At 32.1% G+C, this 20417-nt stretch overlaps 1 protein-coding gene across 2 annotated transcripts; it reads right to left on the bottom strand.

The window, feature by feature from the left end:
- Nucleotides 1–3311: 3311 nt before the first annotated feature.
- Nucleotides 3312–18174, bottom strand: LOC143073626 (von Willebrand factor A domain-containing protein 2-like). 2 transcript variants are annotated; one of them, XM_076249304.1, is made up of 10 exons: nt 18046–18174; nt 15993–16046; nt 13106–13176; nt 12214–12309; nt 10851–10949; nt 9450–9983; nt 7713–7811; nt 6967–7062; nt 6033–6131; nt 3312–4810 (listed from the first exon to the last, which is right to left on the bottom strand). In XM_076249304.1, exons 1-10 carry the CDS (start codon nt 18111–18113, stop codon nt 4722–4724), a joined length of 1305 nt encoding a protein of 434 aa, XP_076105419.1. In that variant the 5' UTR covers nt 18114–18174; the 3' UTR covers nt 3312–4721. The 2 variants fall into 2 exon arrangements, with proteins under 2 accessions (XP_076105419.1, XP_076105420.1); XM_076249305.1 differs by having other exon boundaries at nt 13106–13216; nt 18046–18095.
- Nucleotides 18175–20417: the final 2243 nt, after the last annotated feature.

Below are 20417 nucleotides of genomic sequence, written 5' to 3'. Positions count from 1 at the left end.
AGAAATCCAAACAATTATCGAAAAATCACAAACGTTGTTGCAATTTGACCTTAAGACGTCAAAGAATTTCCCATAATGCAATTATTGCATATAAATAAAAACTATTATACCAATTGAAGTTAAATTTTTATGCATGCAAATGATTTTTTTATACCAATTGAATAAAAAATATTGCATTTGAATGAAAATTAAACCATTTGAATGAAAATTATATCATTTGAATGAAAAATTATACCATTTGAATAAAAAAATATCGCATTTAAATGAAAAAATATACCATTTAAATGTAAAATTATACCATTTCCAGTGGCGGATCCAGGGGGTGGTCCCACGGCGCACCGGACCACCCCCATGACGAACCTCATTTTTTTTAAAAGTGTCTATTTTTTCAATAACTAGCTAATTAATAAATTAACACTTAAGACTAATTCTTTCATCGCACTAATTGGTTATGAATTACCTGGATACCTGGAGGTGTCACAATGATAGAATACGGATCAATGCGTTTCACCTGTATACATGTAATTAAATTGTCAAAACAGCTCGTCAATATGAAGATTAGTTGATTGTTGGTTGCTTAACGTCCAGTGGCAAATATTTCATGCATATTCAGGACGAGAACAAGTTCACAAAAAAATACAATAGGTAGGTGGATACGATAGAGGCCATCTGGGATGATGGTCGGGGGAATTTGGACTGCCACTGGAAAATGAGGGTATATTGGATAGGGACAGAAATTTTGCCTTGCAACAGGCCACCTACGGACCCCTCAAAGAGTTGTTGCAAGGGTTCTTAACGTGCAAAGAGCGTGGCACTCTCTTTACACGAGGCATCGGATTTAACGTCCCCCTTCTGACTGGACGTGACTGCGAACTTGATACATTCCGCACAGCCAAACGGACGCCCCACTTCGGCAAGCGTTTTACTGCCGGTCAGGAGAAGACCAAGTGACCATATTTTTATACCCCAGTCACCTTAGGGGTTTCAATATGAAGAAGTTGACTTTCCAAATATTTCTGTTATCTTAAAAATCATAGCTACCATGGGGGTGACGAGTTGCGAATGTAAGCGATCCAAGAGTGAGTTATCACTTTTAAAAACCTACCTGAGAACAACTATGGGGCAATCGCGTTAAACGGACTTGCGTTGATGCATGTGCACTACAGTTTGGAACTTAACATAAAACAAATTATAGATAACTTTGCAAGGAAACACCCGTGATGCATGATGTTGAATGACCTGATAAACGACTCTTTGTTTAATTAGTAAATTTTGAACAATTTTACGTAGAACTATTTTTACCGATTCGGAACATTTTAGCTAAACTTTTTTTACAGCTTGCCTAATTCAGATGACAGTTGTATGTTGTGCTATTTTAGATTGCAAGATATTGTATAGAGTCTTAAATAAAAATCAGTTTTACATGTCTTTAAATTCCTTTACCTAGGAATATGTGCATTGCATGGTGTTGTCCAAATTCATGATCTTCCATAATGTCGAAGGTATTTTTTAACCTTTTTCATACCATTCAATATTCATTTGGGACCACCCCCAAATTTTTTTCTGGATCCGCCACTGATTTCAATAAAAAATATTGCACCTAAATGAAAAAATATACCATTCAAATGAAAAAAATATTGCATTTAAATGAGAAAAATATACCAATTAAATATAAAATATTGCATTTAAATGAAAAATATCGAATTTTTACAACCAATACCATGCCATATACGAGTATTCAAAAGTATAAATAAAAACTGGAAAACTGGAATAACACCACCACCATGGGAAACTCAAAACGGACACAATTTAGACGTGTTTCTCGTTTCTCGTTTTTTATATAGATTATTCCGTTGGTTTTCCCTTTTGAATAGTTTTACACTAGTAATTTATGGGCCCTTTATAGCTTTTTGTTCGGTGTGAGCCAAGGCTCCGTGTAGAAGGACGTACGTTGGCCTATAATGGTTTACTTTTATAAATTGTTATTTGGATGGAAAGTTGTCTCATTGGCACTCACACCACATCTTCCTATATTTACTAAATAGAAATCTGATACTCCTGACAAATAGTTTCAATCTGTTTTCTAAGATAATCTAAACCCATAAATAGCAGCTAAATTTAAAACAATCAGTACACACAACAGAAAGAAGTTGATCCTACCTTAACAACCAATATATCTCGGAATAACTACATGTAAATCTAAAGCATTCAACTCGAATTGTGGATGTTTCTACCATTTACGAATTCCAGAGACATAGACAGATTTCTTCGACGTACAACTGTTCAAAGATTATGGAATATGCTATAGCTAGTGCAATCATGACACACGCAAATAGTAAGAACATCCCCTCTAACACGCGGGTTTTTAAAACCACGTATTTTGCATAGATGCTTAATTAACTTTTTATCATGTCAAAATGTTTATCCTACCTAAGGAGACTTCATGTTATCTCCATGTTAAGCCAAGAGTGCCTTTATAATGATTTTTATGCTTTTTATGGTTGAAAGGTAAAGACTTGACAATGTCCACTCTTTACACTACCAACCACACAATCTTATCAAACGTTTTCCTATACAATTAAATAGTCGCTGGATAAATCTGGTAGCACATTTATTTGTTGCAATCCATATAAAGCCTTTTTCTCTAATGAGAAAGGTTAATAACCTGTTACCTGTCATTATAAGTCAGGAGCCAGTTGTTCAGTGATTGTCGTTTGTTGATGTAGTTCATAAGTGTTTCTCGTGTTATTGTTTAAATTTGATCGTGTTGTAACATGGGTTAGTAACTGGTTCCAATTAAAATTATCCTGAATTGTCATTATTAAAGAATTAGTTCCAGAGTATACCAGAGTATAACAGCTTATGTCTCTACATGTAGCAAACCAGATGCTCCACAGGGCGCAGCTTTATACGACCGCTTTATACGACCGCAGAGGTCGAACCCTGAACAGTTGGGGCAAGTATGGACACAACATTTAAGCTTGATACAGCTCTGAATTTGGGTTGTGATTAAATAGTTGACACAACATAGGTTTCTGACACAGAATGAATGTGGTCTAAGAACTTAAACTTAAAAACTTAAAAAAAACAGTCATCATAAAAACAAACTATAAAAATCAGTTAAAAAAGCTGTAAAGTCATCAGATGGCTACAAATAGAAATACCTTTAACAAAAACACAGAGTGGAGGTAAACTGGTACTTATATATTGTACATCCCCACAACAAAAACACTAAGTACAGATCTGTGAGTACTCGCAGTTACGGACAGCTAGTTTAAAGTCAATAATAACTAATAAAACAATCATGCATCTAAGAATAAGATTTTTATCAGTACACTTCCAACATCCAAGGTATTTAGTTAAAGACGTCATAAACAGTCAAGGTAAAACATGACCTTTTGCAATGCCAAATTATAGGTATCGACATATTTTGGTCAGGTCAAAGTACATATTTGTAATTATTAAAGTATTGCTTTAATTTTTCGCCCACACAAGACTAACCAGTGACGCTCAGATGAAAAAATTCGAAAGCCAAAACAAGTACAAAGTTGAAGAGCACAGAAGACCAAAAGTTCAAAAAAGTTGGGACCAATACGGCTTAGTTTTTTTTTGCCTGGGATAAGAACATCCTTATTATTTGGAATAATTCATACTTTTGCAAACAGTAAATTTTATAAAATGACTAAAAAATAGATACACATGATAAAAGCGAAGTGGTGACTAATAACAACAATATTCAAAGATTTATAGTTACATCGTTAAATAAGAAACGCTTAAGAATATGTTTATTCAAAGGATCGATAACTTTACCCGGATCGTATCTTAATTTCTGGACTCGGTAAACAACATCTCTGTAAACATAAGGACGCAAATTTGGATTCAATTTCCTATAATTGTCACTCTTATTTGAAAACACGTCTGTGTCATGTAAGAATCGTTGTTATCCAACTGACAAAATATAGTAGCCCCCAAAAATACAACAAAACAGAAATTATTCTTGTCATAAAAACTTTTATCGAGAAAATTACAAGTTTGAAATATTGTATAAATTTTGGAATTTTGAGTCATCAATGCTCTTCAACTTTGTAAATGTTTGGCTTTATACCTTATTTGATCTTAGTGTCACTGGTGAATCTTATGTAGACGAAACGCGGATCTGGCGTATTAAATTATAATTCTGGTACCTAATTATATATATTCAAAATGATATTTCGGATGTGCAAAACTTGCATTACAGACATTTTTAATATCACTTTCTGAATTAAAAGGGGACAAGGGTACATCATAAGTTTTTGAGCTCTGAAATAAAAACGTTAAATCTTATCTAGCCCTTCATTGTTGCTGTTTTTAACAAGTTATATTTGCCATTAGTATATGTGAACACAATGAGACTTGTCATCAGGCTCACATTAAAGATGTCGTAATACAATTTTAAATTATTATTAGCAACGTGAAATAGAGAGAAATCAATAGATATAACTGGAATTGCCCGTCGTAAATATTTTTTAAATATTTTTTCACTATTACAAAAACAATATCAATACTTGAATGATAAAACATATTTTGAAAACATATGCAATTTTTTTTTCTGTGTAACATAAATATAAAAACAATTGTTTGCAAATATCAACCAAGCCTTCAAAACCGCTATTTTAAAAGAAATACACAGTTACTTGTAACAATTATATATACGAGACATTTAAAACTATTCTTTTCTCTCTTCAAAATAAGCTCAATCCTTTCAATATGCAAACCGTTAATGAAAGAAAAACAGGCGACCCACTCAGAATGTATGCAGATCTTGAGTTCTCTGAAAGAGAAAAAGAATAATTATAAAAAAAAACCAATAGATGATGACAAAAATAAAATCATATCCATAATTTCATTTCAAAATATGCACCCTGTTGTTGAATAATATTGAAAAAGTTCTGAATCAACTAAATTTGAATGAAGTCTGTTACTGCTGGTGGAGATTTATATCCCCGAGTGTATCACCAGCCTAGTAGTCAGCACTTCTGTGTTGACTTGAGTTATCATTCATATGTTCATAATTATAAATTAACTGTTAACAAAACTTTAAATTCTTGAAATACTAACGCTTTTCTACCTCAGGAATAGATTACCTTTACGGTACTTGGCAAAACTATTAGGAATTTGTGGTCCTCAATGCTCTTCAACTTCGTACTTTATTTGACATTTTTAACATTTTTTTATTCAATCGGCAAGGCATGTTTTAGACAACATGACTTTGTTCTACATGCACCTCTAAATAATTTAAATGAAAAGCTTCAAATTGTTTATATTTTAGATCGAAAATTAAATGTATAAATTTGACTGAGTTTATATTATTCTTGATAGAATCAACAGGTTTAAAACTCCTGCTCAGAAACTGAGCACATAAAATCAAAATCCGAACAGTAGCTGGAACAGGGTTAAATTCACAATCTATACAATACATAAATAGTGGCAACAGAAGTATACCGCTGTTCTAAAATATGACTCTAACTGCGTCCACAAAAGCATATTAAGCAGAAGAATCTTTACATTGAATTCGCAAAACTTCTAACCATGAAAAATAAATTGCCAATTATTTATACTAGTGAGAGGTTTAGCTAGATATACAACCAGGTTTAATACAACACTCCTACTTAGGAAAATGCCTATACCAAGTCAGGAATATTAAAGTTGCTATCCATTTGTTTGATATGTTTCAGCTTTTGATTTTGTCATTTGATTAAGGTGTTTCTGTTTTTGGATCTTCCTTTTTGTGATATGAATTTCAAATAAAATATGAAAATCATCTGTGTTCCAATTGTTGAACGATCATTTGAAAATTTGACAGAGCAAACTTTCGCAACAATTTTGACAATAACGACTTTTTATACACTAATTCAAGGCCATTTAAACATTAATTTGGTAACTAATTGAGAAATACTCCTTTACTTGAGGAAACCACATTCTACCTGAAATGATTAAACACTTTTCAATTGTTAGATTTAAAGCTAAAAATTTACAGTTTTGATTATACTTACGATTCACTTCACACAAGCCCCCTTCGTATCCTTTTTCACAAACACATATGTCAGGTTCAGAACACGTTCCATTGTTCTTACATTCAGGATTACAGATAGCTACAGTAGATAGATATAATCTTAGAAAAACTTTCCAAATGAAAATAACATTAAAAAAAGAAACGAAAGATACTAGAGAGGCAGTCAAACTCATATATTGAAAACAACTGACTTTGTCGCTATCCTCAGATATTTTGAATACTTTTTATAATTGCATGGGAAGGCTAACTTCTCCGTTTTGATTTTTTTTCTCTTGTATTTATCGTTTTTTTCCTCCCCCCCCCTGATATTGTCATTTAGAACCTGCATTGGCGGTCAAAGCATGTACTGGTACGTGAAAAAAATAGATTAAAGGATGAAATAAGAGGAGCACAATACGATTAGGTATTAAACGTTCTGTGAAATTTCAACGCCATAAGGTTATAATTACTAAATTTGGAATAACAGTAAAAGTAAGAAAACAAATATATATAGTTCGATAATTAGTTTTTCATATGCAAGTGAATTTGGTAGATAAGCATGATTTTTAAACCTTAATCAATCAAGTGACTAAACACTATCTGGAAAATACAAACTCAATGAGGAAGAAACACAAATCTTCAATCGATCAAGTTAAGCCACAGATATTTCTAATTTTTTTTTCACAAATAAGATCTCAGAGATTGTAAACATTAACAGTTGTGCAATCCTGATTTGAATAATGAATATATATAGGAGACGAATCGGAGAGGAGTGAAAAAAGTAATAACATAGTTTATAATTTATTATGGGTAAATTTCCAGCTTTCAACTTTTATTTTCCATCATCAGATTTTTCCAAATGTTCTAGGATGGAAGTGAATATTTATAACCAGAACTAATTGTTTAATTTTCAAACAATCATTTAAAACACTTACGAATCGTACACGAATCTCCTCCATAACCAATGAGACAGCTGCATTTGTTCGTGTTGTAACATATTCCGTTGTTCTTGCATCCTGGACTGCATGTCACTTAAACATTCAAAAACAAAACATGATTTAAACTTATGACAATTAGATAACTAACAACTTACAAATTTCTATATATCTGATACGTATCTCTCGGTATGACAGGTTAAAAAAATTGTCCAGGGAATAATTATATCAAACGTGTTCTTACACGTAGGAGGTTTAGCTAGTTTTAAAACCAGGTTTAATCAGGAATAGATTACCTTAGCCGTATTTGGCAAAATGTTTTGGAATTTTGGGTCCTAAATGCTCTTCAACTTTGTACTTGTTTGGCTTCATAACTATTTTAATCAGAGCGTCATTGATGAGTCTTATGAAGACGAAACGCGCGTCTTGCGTATTTAATTAGAATCCTGGTACCTTTGATAACCAATTATCCACGAAGGAATTTTCCATGCCAAGTCAGCAATATGACAGTTGTAATCCATTCGTTTGATGTGTTTCAGCTTATGAATTTTCCATTTGATTAGAGACTTTCCGCTTTGAATTTTCCACGGCGTTCGTTTTTTTTTTATTTCACTTTTTTCAATTACCTCAACCGTCCACAATACAGTTATACATTTTGTTTATTGTTATGTATGTGCACGTGTTTAAATGATTAATCGAACACAAAATTTAACATAGTATCTCACATTTTTGAAATTTGAGCTTACCCTCCGTTTCACAAAGTAATCCTGCATATCCATTGGGACATTGACATTTTCCTCGAGAAATACAGGTACCGCCATTTTTACATCCTGGTGGACAAAAATCTAAAGAAAGCATGATCATAACATTAAGATTTCTCTGTACCAACTTCACTTGCATATGGTATATACACTTTCGAACATATTTGTTATTCAAGAGCTTGCAGCTCCTACTCATAGCAAACAGTCTATTAACCGGGGTATGTCAAAGAACGCTCGTCTGTTGTCAAAACAGTTCATTAGAAGGTATCAAGACCTTGCTAATAAATATTCCGTATCAACTTCACATAAAATACACGATGGTCTTGAAGAATTGATTCTGGATACTGACGTTGTTTATCATCTTAAAAACGTGTGTAGTGTATTCTTTTATTTGTCTTTATGAATATTACTTTTACTGTTTAGTCTGTTTTTTCGGCGATTTCCATTTGACGTGACTCTGTACTTATACATCCCGTCATTGTGTTATTGCTCTATGATTATATTCTTTCATTTTTGCTAATGTGCTTTGATGATATGCCTGTTTGTGTTGCTTTGATACGTATGAAGTGACTCTACTGATAAATCTCATCTTTGTGTTATTGTGCTCTTGTAAATTTTTGTATTCTTGTCTTTGATTTTTGCCAATTTGCTTTGCCTATATGCTTTTTGTGCTTCTTTGTTACATATTTGTTTGTTTTTATAGTGATTAAGGTTTCAACACAATGTTGACTGCTGTACCCTTTTTTGACATTTTAACCTATGCTACCTCTTTGTTTTTCTACACATCGTTGTCAATATAATGGAATTTGATGCCACTATCATAGAAGTGAGAGGTTTAGTTAGCTTTAAAATCAGGTTTAATCTGGGACTCAAAGTCCTAGGTTTAATCAACCATTTTCTACATAAGAATATGCTTGCACCAAATCTGGAATATGACATTTGATTGATGTGTTTGAGCTTTTGATTTTGCAATTTGATTAACGACTTTCCACTTTGAATTTCCTAGGAGCTCATTATTTTTTATTTTAGGTGTATTGAATGATTGTAAGGTGTACATGTCTGTCTTGCATGGTTTATCTGACAATGAACTCATAATCAAGTAACCGTGATAATGTTAAGTTTATATGCAACTTTTTACATTTATGTTACAGGGTTTCAACATAAGTTCAAGTGTCATTTTTCCTTTGTGAGAATATTGAAGATAGCGAAAAAAGTATAAAAGTAAAAATTGAAAGTTTCTCGTGATCAGTAAAAAAGTATTAACACATTACCAAAAACGTCCAAAAATATGTAATAATTGTTAATTAAAGGCAACAACTCGTATACGGATTTTTCTTACTATTTTGTTGGTAATGTAGACTTTCTAGAATATTAGATTATCTGAGCACTTTTACCGTTATTTTTTTTCTGTCAATAAACTCATCATAGATACCAGGACTAAAATTTGTATATACGCCAGACGCGCGTTACGTCTACAAAAAGACTCATCAGTGACGCTCGAATCCAAAAAAAGTAAAAAAGGCCAAATAAAGTACAAAGTTGAAGAGCATTGAGGACCAAAATTCCTAAAAGTTTTGCAAAATCCAGCTAAGGTAATCTATGCCTTAGGTAGAAAAGCCTTAGTATTTCAAAAATTCAAAATTTTGTAAACAGTTCAACTTTTGATGCATTTCAAAAGCGTGATGAAAAGTAACTACATAATGATTTAAGGCTATACAATACCTGTTATAGTTTTTAGAAGTTCCGTCAATGTTATATCCAAGTTATCGTAGGTTGTATCAAAGTAATACTCCGGTTTGGAGACTAAAGATCTGAGTTGATCTTCATCAATGTTGCTACCAATTCCTATCCCAATTATTGTTACGTTTTTGTTGTTACATTTTAACAGTCCAGGTTTGTTTACCTCTGATGACTGTCCATCAGTTATCAACACTAATATATTCTTGGCATACGGTCGATCTCCTGTCGTGAGTTGAAACATATCTTCACAAGTGTAACCAAGAGCACCATCAATATCTGTTCCGCCACTTCCATAATACGTTTCCAATATAGCGTCTGTCATTTGTTCTTTTGAGAAATGATCATCGAGGTCAAAGCTTTTTCTAACAGCGCCACTGAATAAAGCTAATCCAATACGTAGTAAGTCATATCCGACAGGAAGTCTATTAACAGCATTCGCAAGATACTCCATGGTTACTCGGAAATAGTTATCTCCAACACTACCTGATTCGTCTACCACAAATATAATATCAGATGCTGAAAAATAACAGTTTTTAACGCGAGTTGTTTCGAGGGCTTCTGTAGTGATATGAAATTTCCATGGCAACTTCATCTACAGGAATGATTCTGATGTATTCTATTTCCTTGCAATATTGATGCGATTCAATTAGTATTTAAACATAGTTTTTTTTTTACTTTCCTCCGACAAAATAAGAATTTGTTCTTTTTCAATTATATTTCAACATTACGTAAAACTACATAGTTTAAAGAATTTAACATTTCAAATTATTATAGCTTCGAAAATAAAGTACATGTACGTACCAAATGTCGAAACAAAAAATCAACAAGCAAAATTTATTTACGGCAATTTTTGATTTTTATTATTTAAATAAGGATTGAGCAAAACAATGAATGCCTAGTATGAAAATAAATTATTTCGTTTGTCGACTTATGTGTCTTCCGTCTATATAATTTTGGAACCTTAATACATTGCTGTTCGGTATGAGCCAATGTTCTGTGTTGAAGGCCGCACTTAAACCTATTATTGATAAGTTTTTATACATTGTGACTTGGATGGAGAGTTGTCTCATTGGCACTCATTCAACATCATCTTATTTATATATGTGAATTTTGCTTGAGCAGTAGTCCTCTCCACATAAACGATTTCATGATATTGTGTATGCCCTCTATATGAAACTGCTAGACAATGGTTTTTGCAAGTAAAATAATCATTACTAAAATATTTGAAAAATGAAACCATACATTTCTACTTAATCTCTTTAAGCTGAGCTAAAACGAAAAACATATAAACTCGTTTATATTTCTGAAAAATATAAAGTATGCCATTACATGATATCATTAAACTAAAAACTGGAATGATAACAACTTTACTAACATACTTACGATTAACATCACAAAAATCACCCGCATAACTTAGTTGACAGGAACATCTATTTTGTCCATAACATTCCCCGCCATGTTGACAAGGCGGAAAACACGCATCTGTAAAAACACCTCTATTCAACACCTTATTTTTGAAAGACAAATTTGTATTTCATATATTATATGTATTAAGATCAACACCTTGTTTCCGAACGACGCCCGTTCATCCTGAGATAGATCACCTTCGGGTTTTGCTGGGGTTCGTCTTGCCCAGTCTTTAGTTATCTATGTTGTTTTTTGTTTTGTGAAATCTTGTTTGTCTGTTTATCTGTCTTTTTGACTGACGAGTTTTAGTTTTAATCATTATCGTGATAACGAATACAATGATCCTCCTTTTCAAAACTGACATTTAGTTTGATTATGTTTGCAGACAATTTGTATCAATTTTATTGAAAAATCACCGATGACATAATTTTAAATTAGATAAATATACAGCAAAAAGTGACGGTTTTTTTCTAATATCATGTGATAAAAAAGAATTATTTCTAAAGAATTGTTACCAACATTTAAAGCATTCCTATGTAAGGAAGGTTTTTCAAATGTTTTTACAAAAAAGCAAAAGTATATTGTGTTCTTCCAAATGATAGCAATGTCCATGGTACCGAAATTTGAGTAAATGTTTAAAATTTCGACATCATTATCGCTAAATGTAGCACATTAAGGTATATTTCTTCTAATTCCAAATACAAACGGTTTGTCGAACGTAGGAGATGTCAAAAAAATCTTGAAGGGTCTTAATTCTTTTCTACACTTGAACGTACTTATTTATACTGTCGTTTGTTCGAGACTGTATATTGCATCCTAAATGATTATTCTGTTATCTTTTATTTAGGTTGTTGTCTCATTGTCGTACTATACATTTTAAAAACGATGACGCACTATAGGTCATCGTAAGTCCTTCTACAAAGATCAAAACCCTTACCGCATTGTCAGCAAAAAAAGGCTCTGAAATTACAAATGTAAAACAATTCTCACGAAGAAGAAAACTTACAGCTTCATTAATGTACAAATGATTATTGAAACACGCGTTGATACCCGGATTTTGTTAAGAATCTTCGTTGAACCTATACAGTTTTAACCAAAATGTAAAATAAGAAAAACTCCGAGGAAAATTCAAAACGGAAAGTATTTTAACGAATTAACATATCTCCCCAAAAGGGGCATGGCTTCTCAAACAGCTGTATTTTCAAAGTGCAACATGTACTAAACGCCCCTTGATACGACTACGTTACTACCCTTTCTGTAACCTTACATAGGAATGCTAAGAATGATATTTGAATCAATAACAAATCAGCAATTATACATTGAATAAGTCTGAACTTACGACCAGAACATACTCCTTCTACAGTTTTGTTTGAACAGCGACATGTATCAGGACCATAGCAGGTTTCACCACCGTTACAGGGGGGATCACATATGGCTGGAATTAAACACAACACGTCATTTCAGACTTTTAAACATAAAAAGTCTATCTTAATGCAAAAGCTTACAAAAGAGTCGAAACTTCTGTCTGTTTTCAAAATGATATAACCGTTCATGTAAATTGGTTCAATTTTTCAATACCTCAAAGTGTGAGAAAGAGAAAGCATACTTCAAGTTTCAAATCTTTCACAAATATATGAATCATTCTCTCGTCACGAACAAAAACCAGATAAATGACTCGGCTCCGTTAGATTTGTTTGTCGCAGCGTGTAGTATAATGAAATTGTAATATGGAACTTACCGAGAAAAAAAAAATGTCGACTACATCAACAAACGAAACGACATGACAATTACTGTCTTATTTCAGACCTTTTTATACAGTTTTCAATGAAATGGTGGTGTATTGCAAGACATCACATACGGGCCATGTTAAGTGGCCATGTAGCTTGCAAACTAATCTCTCCTTTTGACTATTTGAACTATTGAGTTTCGAAAATAATCAATGAGTTAACTGCGAAAATGTCCTAATATGTATCCGTGTTCTTACGATCAATAGAAATCATTGTTCGGAAGTTATTTCGATTTTTATTCCTCAATGTAGCAAAAGAGTTAAGTATATTTCAAATAGTAAGTTGTTCAATTATTTTATCCCTTTAACATCTCTGATCAAATGAGAAAATTAAAAGATCAAACATATTAAACGAATTGATAACATTTATCATATTCCTGACTAGGTACGGGCATTTGTACTTATGAACTTATTCATTTGATATAAAATAGTTTTAAAAACTTACGCACGTCACATGTATAGCCTTCCCATCCATCGCAGCAATGGACATCTCTGTAAATCATTGTATTTGAACACCTGCATTTAATCAAATAACTAATGCAGTAGTTTTATTCTTCTACCAAATAAACAAAAAATAGTTTACAGACGTTCCAATACAACAACAACGCACAACAGCACTGCAGGCTCAATTCGCATGATTGGATTTATCATTGCGTAGCATTAATTAAAGGATTTAATAATTATTGCGTTCAATTATATTTTCAAAGTTGTACGTGTTTCAAAACTCTTTTTTCTGCAGTCGTTTATGTATATGATTTATATTCCAATCCACATTATAGATAGACATTTATTTCATTCCTACCAAGGGTCTATGATCGTTCACTTCAGAACTAAAAGCTACTATTTCATAGTTTATATAAAATGAATGATATTTAAGTCATTCAAACTTAAGAAAAAAAAGAAAAGACAATTAATTTGTTCGGGAACAAATTTAGGCCTTGTCATAAAGTAAATCAAAGATGTAAATAAAGGCAACAGTAGTATACCGCTGTTCAAAACTCATAAATCCATGGACAAAAAACAAAATCGGGGTAACAAACCAAAACCGAGCGAAACGCATTAAATATAAGAGGAGAACAACGACACAACATCGAAACGCAACACACACAGAAACAGACCAATCATCAGACAAAACACCACGAGAATAACAAATGTAAACCAAACAATTCAATAAAAGCGTTCCAATGTCTAAGTGTCGCACATATTCACTTGTCCATAGGCGGTAATTGAATAATTCAATTAATATCAAAGGTGCATAAATCCTTTAAAAAAGTGGCCAGCATTTTTCAAAGAACCTTCTGATATAAAGTTTTGATACACATTTCATTGAAAAGTCAACAAGAAATGTATGTGTGATAATACCTAAAACGTAATTTTCTGTATAATTTAAATTCAAAGTGCAGAACACTTTAAAAAATAAGTGATTGTCACTGATTTTGAAGCTCATCCGATACAATGCCGATATACTCCTCTAATAAAAATGTCATAAGTATCCTTCGTGAAATGTACACTTCTTAACAAAATATTGCATTTTATATAGAATTTATGTTTCTCCTGTAAACACTTTTTAAACTTTTCCCAACCGTTGTGATATGAACCTTCTAAATAAACTTCATATTAGTTCTAACAGATATGTAGCCTTGAGAGTGCATACTATGCAAATACCAATACACTTTAAATTTCCAAGGGGCACACCTCCTTTGAAAAAGTAACTGTGAATTTGTTTTCCCCCTAGTCCATGACATTTTTGATATAAATCTTTGATATAACTTTAATGAAAATATGGCCTGATTTATTCTCGCAAGATCGCTTACTATACCAGATGCAATTGGGTAGACACCCGGTGTTTCTATGTTCCTCGTAACGCGATGCGTTAAAAAAAATGATTCTACATGAATATAATCCATATGAATTAGGTTTAAAAGACAATCTAATACTTTTTGCAGATAACCTGCTTTTTCGTAAATAGATAACGCAACGTTCACACTCTGAAAAAGCAGGTTATCTATTTTACTGAATAATTCAAAGTTTATGCGTCTCTGTTGAAAGCAACTTTATATTCCTGTACCAAGTCAGAAATATTAAAGTTGTTGTATATTCGTTTGATATGTTTTATCATTTGATTGAACTTTCCGTTTTGAATTTTCCTCGGAGTTCAGTATTTTTGTGATTTTACTTTTTATCCAACTTTAATTCTTCGGATCAGCTAAAAATACTTTAAGCATGGCCTGCACACAGAAAGCAACTGCGAGGGTTTATTGCGTTCTCAAAGAACTTCACTATAAATTGAGATGATTACAATTTACTGTTAACTTTGGGGATAAACTCATCATAGAAACCATAATCAAAATTTTATATTTACGACAGACGCGCGTTCCGTCTACAAAAGACTCATCAGTGACGCTCGAATCAAAAAGTGTTTATAAGGCCAAATGAAGTAGGAAGTTGAAGAGCATTTAGGACCAGACATTACTAAAATGTTTACCAAATACAGCTACGGTAATCTATTCCTGAGGTAGAAAACATTAGTATTTCAAAAATTGACAGTTAATTTATCATTAGGAACATATCAATGATAACTCAAGTCAACACAGAAGTGCTGATTACCGGACTGCAGGATTCCTTTTATTCTCATTTTCATCATTACCTAACAGTATACAAACGCTGAGATAGAAATAAGAATATAAAAAAGTATTTTTGAGACAAACAAATGAAACAAAATGAATACATTTAAGTTATGTGTACTGCAGAGTAAAGAGATAACTGCATTGCATTTTTAAAATTTGATTATGACAAATGCATTTTTTTTACTGTTTCCTTTTTTTTTTTTTTTTTTTATCTTAAGACGCTTAGCATGGAATACCGTATTACTTGTATATGTTAAGTTAGTTGTCCAATTTGTTTCGGCATTTCCCTTCATCTCAATCTATTGATTTTGAATAAAAGATATTTTTTGCTGTAAACCAACTTATTTTCGCGGATACTTTATTTCGCGTTTAACCCTTTCAAACCCACTTTACAGCGATTTAATATCGCGATTTTCAAATTTATTTGATGAAGTTTATTAAGAAAAATCAAATTGAACACATTCGCAACGATTTATATTTCTACTCGCAGAAATCGCGAAATTAAATCGCACGCGAAAATTAGTTGGTTTACAGTATGTAAATTACAAGTTTTGTACGAGAACCTTTAAAATGTCTGCAGATTCTCGGAAATGTATAACTCAAGTTACGTGTTGTTATTAAAATTCAAATTTCAGATATTGATTAGTAATGTCTTGAATGATATTTTCATAACAATTCATTAAGGTAAAATATCGGCATACATACCCAGGACAAGACTTAGTGCCATACTGGTAGAGTCTTTGTCTGGAGCAAAAATGTCTACAAATTATAAATATAATATAAGGATGCACAAGATATTATCTTGTGGGAACAAAACATTATGTTGTGGGAAGAAATTATTATGTGTGGGAACAAGTTAAAAAATATTTCTTGCATGGCCTCATTCTGCCACCGTAGTCACGTTACACTTATCTGACTAATGTTTGAATTATTTTCACCACTACCTTATCATTTACATAACGCTAACTATGTAGTGTTATTGAATGCAAAATAATATAGTGTTAATATTCAAAACAAAGAGTGGAAAACTTTAAATATTAATGTACTATGCAAGCGTAATACTTTATACTTAATACAAATTGTCATTAACAAAGAAAAAAGTTTATTCAAATATTTCAAGCAAGCTACGGGTATCTTCAGAACATGAACAAAACTCTTAGTTTTCTATTTTTCTAAGATTTTCTGTTTAGCACACTAATTTAATAAGTGATTGCTAAGTGGTCACCCAATGCACAAGTCCATGTCAAGATTAATGTACTAAAATTTTCTTTGAATAATAGCATTCCTACCACATGTGAAAGGGACTAGCAATTTGACGTAATCAACATCTAGAGGCAATTACCAACTATCTACCTCGACGACTGATGGAGAAAATACGGAAAGAGTACATGTACGTAACAATGTATGACACTTTAAAGAAAAGAAGATTCAAAAACAAACTCTCTAAAATTTTCGCCAAACTTTTTAATTAATATTCTAAACTATATTCAAAATTGCAATTCACTGCTTTACAATTGTATGTATATGTCTACCTTTTTTTATCATAAGTTGAGGCTTCAACTCGGATAAAAAGTAAATGTAATAAAAAGATGCAAACAAATAAAGCGGATTATTTTGCTTTGTTTGAATGTAATATATTGTACCTTGTTTTGTGGAGAGGTCTTACATAGGCTATGCCTATTGCCCAATCCAATTCAATTTATTTGAACAAAATATTGTTTACAGTAAACTAAAGCAGGTTATTTGTGCGGTTTTTCTTTATTTTCGCTTATTTTGGCGGGTCATGAAAAATCAAGAACATAAATTTTGCGAGAGTTTATGCATACGTTTGATACTTTCTAATACGTAAAGCATTTTGAAAACTATAAATTTTCCCGTTCGACGGATCAATAACGGTTTGGAAGACGTGTTTTTCAACAAACTATCGGCATTCCGATGGGAATCAATTGTGCCCTCTTCTTCCCGACTTGTTCCATTATTCTTATGAGGTTGACTTTAAACAGGAACTTTTTAGAAAGAATGAAAAGAAGTAAGCAATACCCTTTAACTACTTTCCGCTATATAGAGGATGTTCTCTTACTAAATAATTCAAAATTTGGTGACTATGTTGAACGCATCTATCACACCAAACTAGCGATAAAGGATACAGTTAAGTCTGCCTAACATTTTGACTAGCATCTAGAAATTGTCAATGAGGGTCCGTTGAAAACAAAACTTTACAACAAAAGAGTTCTTTTCAGCTTCCCAATTGTGAACTAATAATTTCTAATAATAGCAACCAAAGAGTCAAATGGTGAAGTTGAACTCATTCCTTCGTAAATTTTACAGACGCCATCACGAGTTGGGTGACCGTTACGGAATAGCCGTTTCACAGAAGATATCGGATCTGTTTCTTATGTCGTAACAACTATAAAAAAAACCTACCGAATTAGACTGTTTACCGAGTTTGTAAAAACATGAGCAAGACGACGGGTGCCACATTTGGAGCAGGATCTTCTTACCCTTCCGGAGCATCTGAGATCCCCCTCAGTTTTCGGTGGAGTTCATACTGCTTAGTTTTTTAGCTTTCTATGTTGTGTCTTGTGTACTATAATTTTTCTGTTTGTCTCTTTCTCTTTTAAGCATTGCGATCTATGAGTTTGTATGTCCCTCTGATATATTTAGCCCCTCTTTTATAAACACATGTAGAGAATTGTCATTGCTCATGACTTAGTTTATGGATGTAAGATAAAAGTGATAAACACCATATCTATCTTACCCACAGAAAACGTGATAGAAAGATGAAAATAGTACCATTCCTGTGAACCATTTGCTTATCCATGTCATAACTAATTACGAAATAAAGAAAACTTCTAATGAATACTAATCAATGCATACCTGAAAAAAAAGACAGCGTCAAATGACGTTAAAGCATTGATCACAATTAATATCATAACTGACTTGCAGGGACTGATAGTAATTAAACAGGAATTTAAAATGAAAAGGAAAGTTAACAAATCTTTTTCATAAAAACAATGTATTAAATCCCAGACTTTAATTTATTTTTTTCATTTTGGAGTACTTGATGAAGGCAAATCAATAAAAAAAATAATTTCAGAGGAACCTAATGTGTTTGGTCTTATTTTTATGTTTTACCAAATTGACTAGAATAATTCTTTTAAAATTGATTCTATTACTAATGCTATGAATCCACTATTATTGAAATTAATAGAGGAGGAGACAAACCTGACAGTTGAGTGTTTCTGTATTCAGTTGTTTTCCTCTCATACATTTAGTAGTCGAAATGTCTCCCTCAATTTTGGATTGTGACCAGGGTTTCTCGTCGCTTTATTGACTTATGACTATTGAACAGCGGTATACTTCTGAATACTATTGATAATAGTGTAAAATAGTTTGATGATATATTTACCAATGGCGCTAAACATGTGTTTGGGACAACACACGGTACAATCCAGGGAAAATCCAAGGAACCATAATTTAATGCTATATACAGACTCGAAAGTAGATGAAGCCAAGCTAAGTATGAGGTATAATGTCAATATGCACAAACTTAATGTATCAAATGAGATACCATTCAATTTATCATAGAATATGTTATGAGATGAGAAGTTTACAATTGGGTAGTTGAAATTGTCACATTTGTCATATTTTGAAGTTGTTCATTTGTGTCAAAATTGAAAAAAAGAACAAGGCATAAAACAAACCTTCATCTCAAGTTCACTGGGATATATGATTTGCAAGCAATTACTTTATACATATTGATGATTGACAAGACATCATAAATATATCTAAAATTGAAATTAAAGAACTTTGCAAATAGCTTTTTTTGTATGAGAGTTTTTCATAGAACGATTTCCGAGACGATTTCAATATCTTCAATATCAAAATTGAATTTGTTTACATGGATGCATTTCTGTAATCAATCGTTTATATTTCTACTACGCATTAGTTGATTCATGTTTTTTTCTCTCATTATTTTGTTGTAGCTTCGAACAAATAAATATTATTGATGACTGATTTGCACAGATTGAAGGAAAATACATTTGAAATGAAACATTACGAATTAATCGTATCAAAATAAACTTACGTCACATGCAACCGTAACTATCTGCTGGTTTTTTTTTATGATTTTCTATCATTACGGTCTTATATTTAGCAGAAAACTATAGCACCAAATGATCTCCGTATTGTTGTGTGTTTTTGTCTCTCTAGATTTTCATTCATATTCGAAAATCAATCTACTTAAAGCATCAGGGTTAAAAATCATTATCGTAAGTATATCTTGTTGTGGTCAAACTACATTATGAAATTAAAACAATACAAACTCACACTCATATGGATGATTCCTCCATTAGCTTGTAACTGATATGCATCGCATGTTAGTGTACAAATTGTGTGTTACGTAATCATAGTTCTGCAACTGTGCCAATCATGTTTTTTATTTGCATATTAAACGATTATATGATAAAGACAATGTTGCGATTGACCATAGTCAAATGTGTAAACATTTAAGTAGATGAGAACGCAGAGATAATAAAAATATATTCGAATTGAGTGTATCGTCTGCTAAACTAAAGCAATTTTTATTTAAGACGTTTAGTGTTTTCTTACATAATTTCTTAAGCGGCTTTCCCATCTCATTCGGATTTTAAGACCCTGCAGTTACTACTCAGTAATAAAACGATTTACAAAACGTCACCTGTGTACAGAAAGTTGATGAACCAGGGGTATGTTAAAGAACGTATCGTCCTTTTTCTAAAAAATGTTCATCAATGATACCAAGATTTTGTTGATTAATATTTTTTATTAACTTTACAAATAATACATGTTTGTCTTGAGGTATAGATTCTAATTATGTGTTAAAGTGAGGTTTTCATTTGACTTTGTATGTTAAACCTTTAATGTTTTGTACTGTATATAGATATAGGAAGATGTGGTGTGAGTGCCAATGAGACAACTCTCCATCCAAATAACAGTTTATAAACCATTATAGGTCAATGTACGGCCTTCAACACAGAGCCTTAGCTCACATCGAACAACAAGCTATAAAGGGCCCCAAAATTACTAGTATAAAACCATTCAAACAGGAAAATCAACGGTCTAATCTATATAAAACACGAGAAACTAGAA

The sequence above is a fragment of the Mytilus galloprovincialis genome, chromosome 4 (genome assembly GCF_965363235.1).
Source record: "Mytilus galloprovincialis chromosome 4, xbMytGall1.hap1.1, whole genome shotgun sequence".
In the NCBI taxonomy this organism is placed as follows: Eukaryota; Metazoa; Mollusca; class Bivalvia; order Mytilida; family Mytilidae; genus Mytilus; species Mytilus galloprovincialis.
Note: the sequence above shows the minus strand (reverse complement) of the source record. Positions and strands in the feature narration are given on the sequence as shown.

Bases quoted from the DNA above. Each gene is read 5' to 3' on its own strand.
- LOC143073626 (XM_076249304.1), bottom strand. From the start codon at position 18,113: ATGACATGGATAAGCAAATGGTTCACAGGAATGGTACTATTTTCATCT. The intron at 16,047-18,045 runs GTAAGATAGATA...TATAATTTGTAG, and splicing joins TTCTATCACGTTTTCTGTGG to ACATTTTTGCTCCAGACAAA. The intron at 7,063-7,712 runs GTAAGCTCAAAT...TGAATGTTTAAG, and splicing joins ATTACTTTGTGAAACGGAGG to TGACATGCAGTCCAGGATGC.